Genomic DNA, 3330 nt, shown 5'->3' with positions numbered 1-3330 from the left:
TTCTCTGGAGACAGCTGAGAGCACAACTGTGACAATGCCCTGAATTCTACTTCTGGCCTCCAGAACTGTGAGGAAATAAATTCAGGTTTCTTCAAGATACCTGTTTTGTGGTATTTTATTATAGCAGTCCAAGAAAACGAAGACAACTTTCTCCCCACTCAACTCACAGGCCCAGAAGTCCCATTTGGGATCCCAGTCACAGAGAACCCCTTTTCTCTAGCTCTTTCTAAGGGCCACTCTCTAGACTCTCTGGCAAGAGAAATGGGAACTGACATCAGGATAGAACCAAGAGCTCATGGTCGGTGAGGCATAGAGATATCACAGTACCGTGGGTAACAATCAGGGCATAAAAGGGAATGTGTACACGTCCATCCGTGTTCCAGCTCACCATTACACACTAGTCAGAGTGGGCAGCCTGGCAGTAGACCAGCTTCTTCAGCGCCTCCTTGACCTCCCGGTTTCTTAGGCAATAGATGAAGGGGTTCAGTGCAGGGGTGACAATGGCATAGAAGATGGAAATGACTTTGTTCATGTTGAAGGCGTGGATGGCTCGGGGTCGGGCGTACATGAAGATCGTGGCTGAGTAGAAGATGGTGACCACCACAAGGTGGGAGGCACACGTGGAGAAGGCTTTCTGCTTCCCTGTGGGCATGCGTACAACAGTGGTGAGAATGCTCCCATAGGACAGGACAGTGATGGCGAGTGGGAACAGGAAGATGACCAGGGCCAGGACAAAGTCCACCAGCTCAGCTGTGGACATGTCCGTGCAGGAGAGGTTGAGCACAGGAGAGATGTCACAGAAGAAGTGATTGATGACGTTGGGGCCACAGAAACTGAGGCGGGAAATGAAGTAGATTTTTGCTAGGGAGATGCCAAAGCCAATGGCCCAGGACCCAAGAGCCAGACGGGCACAGAGCCCATGACTCATCACAGTGGGGTAGTGGAGAGGGCGGCAGATGGCCACATAACGATCATAGGCCATGGCAGCCAGGAGCACACACTCCGTGCACATGAGTGCGATGAAGAAGTAAAGCTGGACCATGCAGTGGGTGAAGGGGATGCTGTTGCTCACAGACCAGAAGCTGAGCAGCAGCTTGGGCACAGTCACAGAGATGTACCATGTCTCCAGGAAGGACAGGTTGGCCAGGAAGAAGTACATAGGCTTGTGCAAGGGCCGGTTCTGCTGCACCAAAAAAATGATGACCACATTTTCCGTCACAGTCAGCACATAAGCCACAAGGAACATGAGAAAGATTGCGGCACGCATGCCCCAGGTCCCAGGGAACCCCACCAGAATGAACTTGGTGACCCGGGTCTGGTTCTGTACCTCCATGCTATAGACACAGGGCTTAGTTCTCCTGGGGAAAGAATCACTCAATTAGACTGTCCACTTAGAAGCATTCACCCTGTACCTTCTCTGATTAGTAAGGCCAGAAAAAGGTACCGCTTATGAACTTATTAGCATGTGTGAAGTACACTAGACACATAATTTAATTCCAACATGATATGTATCGTGTTATAGAGTTTCTGGAGTGTGGGGGTGCTGTTGGACAAGCACAAAGCCAGTGGTCCGAGTTCCTTGGCCATTCCAATGGAGAAAGATGAGGCTTTCTGCTCTTGTGAAGCTTTCCAGTTCCTCCTACATAGTGGTCACTCTGTGTCAGAACCGACTCCATGGCACTGAACAACAACAACATGGTGTTCTCATACCCATTCTAATGATGAAGACACCAAGTCTATTCAGTCACTTCCCAAGTTCACACTGGCAACAGGACAGAACCCATATTCAAACCTAAGTCCAAAGCCCATGTTCTATCCGTATCTCATGCTGTCTTCACCAAAAGTATCAAATTAAACAGTATGAAACCTCCAAGTTCCACGTTCTGATTGCCAATTTCAAAGGATTCACCTTGTCTTCCTGTCCCGCCATCTACCAGAGCATCTGAAAGCCTTTCTTCACACCTGTCTCACCTTAACATTCCACTAGTTCCTTGTTCTCTATCATCTAAGACTTAGTGAAATGCTGCATCATCTGAAAGTTAGCCTCTGCAGGGTGACATGGGAGCTCTGGGCTTCCTTCAAACCTTGGCTCTACCACTGACTTGCCCTATGGTATTGAAACCTACACTTTCTGAGATTCAATTTCTTCTTCTGAACATGAGAATACTCATATCTGTCCAGGCTGTGTTGTTGTAGAGCAAAAGCCAAATAAAATTGTTTAAATGAAGTTTGAAAATTATTTAAATGAACTCCTTCCCCAAGAAGGTATAGAAGACAGTAGGTGTGAAGAGGTTCTTTCCCCACAAAGGTGTGAATTGACTGATAGCAAAGAGCATATTCAACACCGTCCTGCTGGAAGGAGCACTCCATCCTAGGGTGAGATGTTGGCGGAGATATTAAAAATAAGCAAACAAATAAGTGTATCATATGATTTCAGGCATCATCCATCAGTGGAGGCTTAAATAGAGAACGCAGTGGAGGTGTAATCAGGGAAGCTTTGCCTTCTAGGAGGTGGCGTGTCTTCAAAGCAGGGTGGGCTCCAGCCTTAGTGAGAGTGTGCTGAGAGGAGGCTATGCTGCTGGGCTGAGGAATGGAGGACTGGAGGTGCAGGGCACAAGGGAGGAGTGGTCAGCAGGACTGTAACAGGGAAGCAAGGAGAGGAGTTAAGTGGGATGGGACTCTGTGTGGTTTGAATTATGGAAAGATGCCTGTATGTCCACAGAGAGTAGGAAGGAATGCTGAAGCCAGTTCACAGCTCGTAGTGGTTGTTAAGTGTCTTCGAGTTCGTTCCAACTCAGAGTGACCTGTGACCTGTATAGTGTTTCTGAGGAACAGCTAGTGAATTTGAACCTACAAGCTTGGGGTTCCAAAGACCTTGTGGTCCAGTGCTTATCCTACACCAGGACTCCTGTTAAAGGCTACTTCAGGGGAAGATGACAGTGGCCTTTAACAGCAGAATTCAGCAGAAATGGGTGGTTGAAGATACAGTTCTATGTGTGATATGTGAGATATGCTATGCAGTGATTAATGAATAGACTCTGGGGAGGTGAGGGAGAGGGTGAAATCAATAAGAGCCTCAGAGATGCGATTTATTTCACTAGGTAGGTTGGGGGTTGAACTATTTCCTCAGCTAAAGATATAGAAATGGACAAGATCTGTATTTTGATTCATTTTAACATGTGGTCTCAATGATCAAGTCAGAATAATGTAGAATAGTAATTTACTTAGCATTGATTAGGTACCAGGCAGTGTGCTAAGGGCTTTGCATTCATTGTTATTTAATCCACAATACAGCGCTAATGAGATATTATTACTGTGATTTTCAGGAAG

At 46.8% G+C, this 3330-nt stretch overlaps 1 protein-coding gene across 1 annotated transcript; it reads right to left on the bottom strand.

The window, feature by feature from the left end:
* Positions 1 to 397: 397 nt before the first annotated feature.
* Positions 398 to 1333, bottom strand: LOC102839186 (olfactory receptor 6B1-like). The gene has a single exon (XM_006861200.1). The coding sequence runs from the start codon at positions 1331 to 1333 to the stop codon at positions 398 to 400; it is 936 nt and encodes a 311-aa protein (XP_006861262.1).
* Between the last annotated feature and the right edge of the window lie 1997 nt (positions 1334 to 3330).

This window comes from Chrysochloris asiatica, unplaced genomic scaffold (genome assembly GCF_000296735.1).
Source record: "Chrysochloris asiatica unplaced genomic scaffold, ChrAsi1.0 scaffold00041, whole genome shotgun sequence".
NCBI classification, from domain to species: Eukaryota; Metazoa; Chordata; class Mammalia; order Afrosoricida; family Chrysochloridae; genus Chrysochloris; species Chrysochloris asiatica.
Note: the sequence above shows the minus strand (reverse complement) of the source record. Positions and strands in the feature narration are given on the sequence as shown.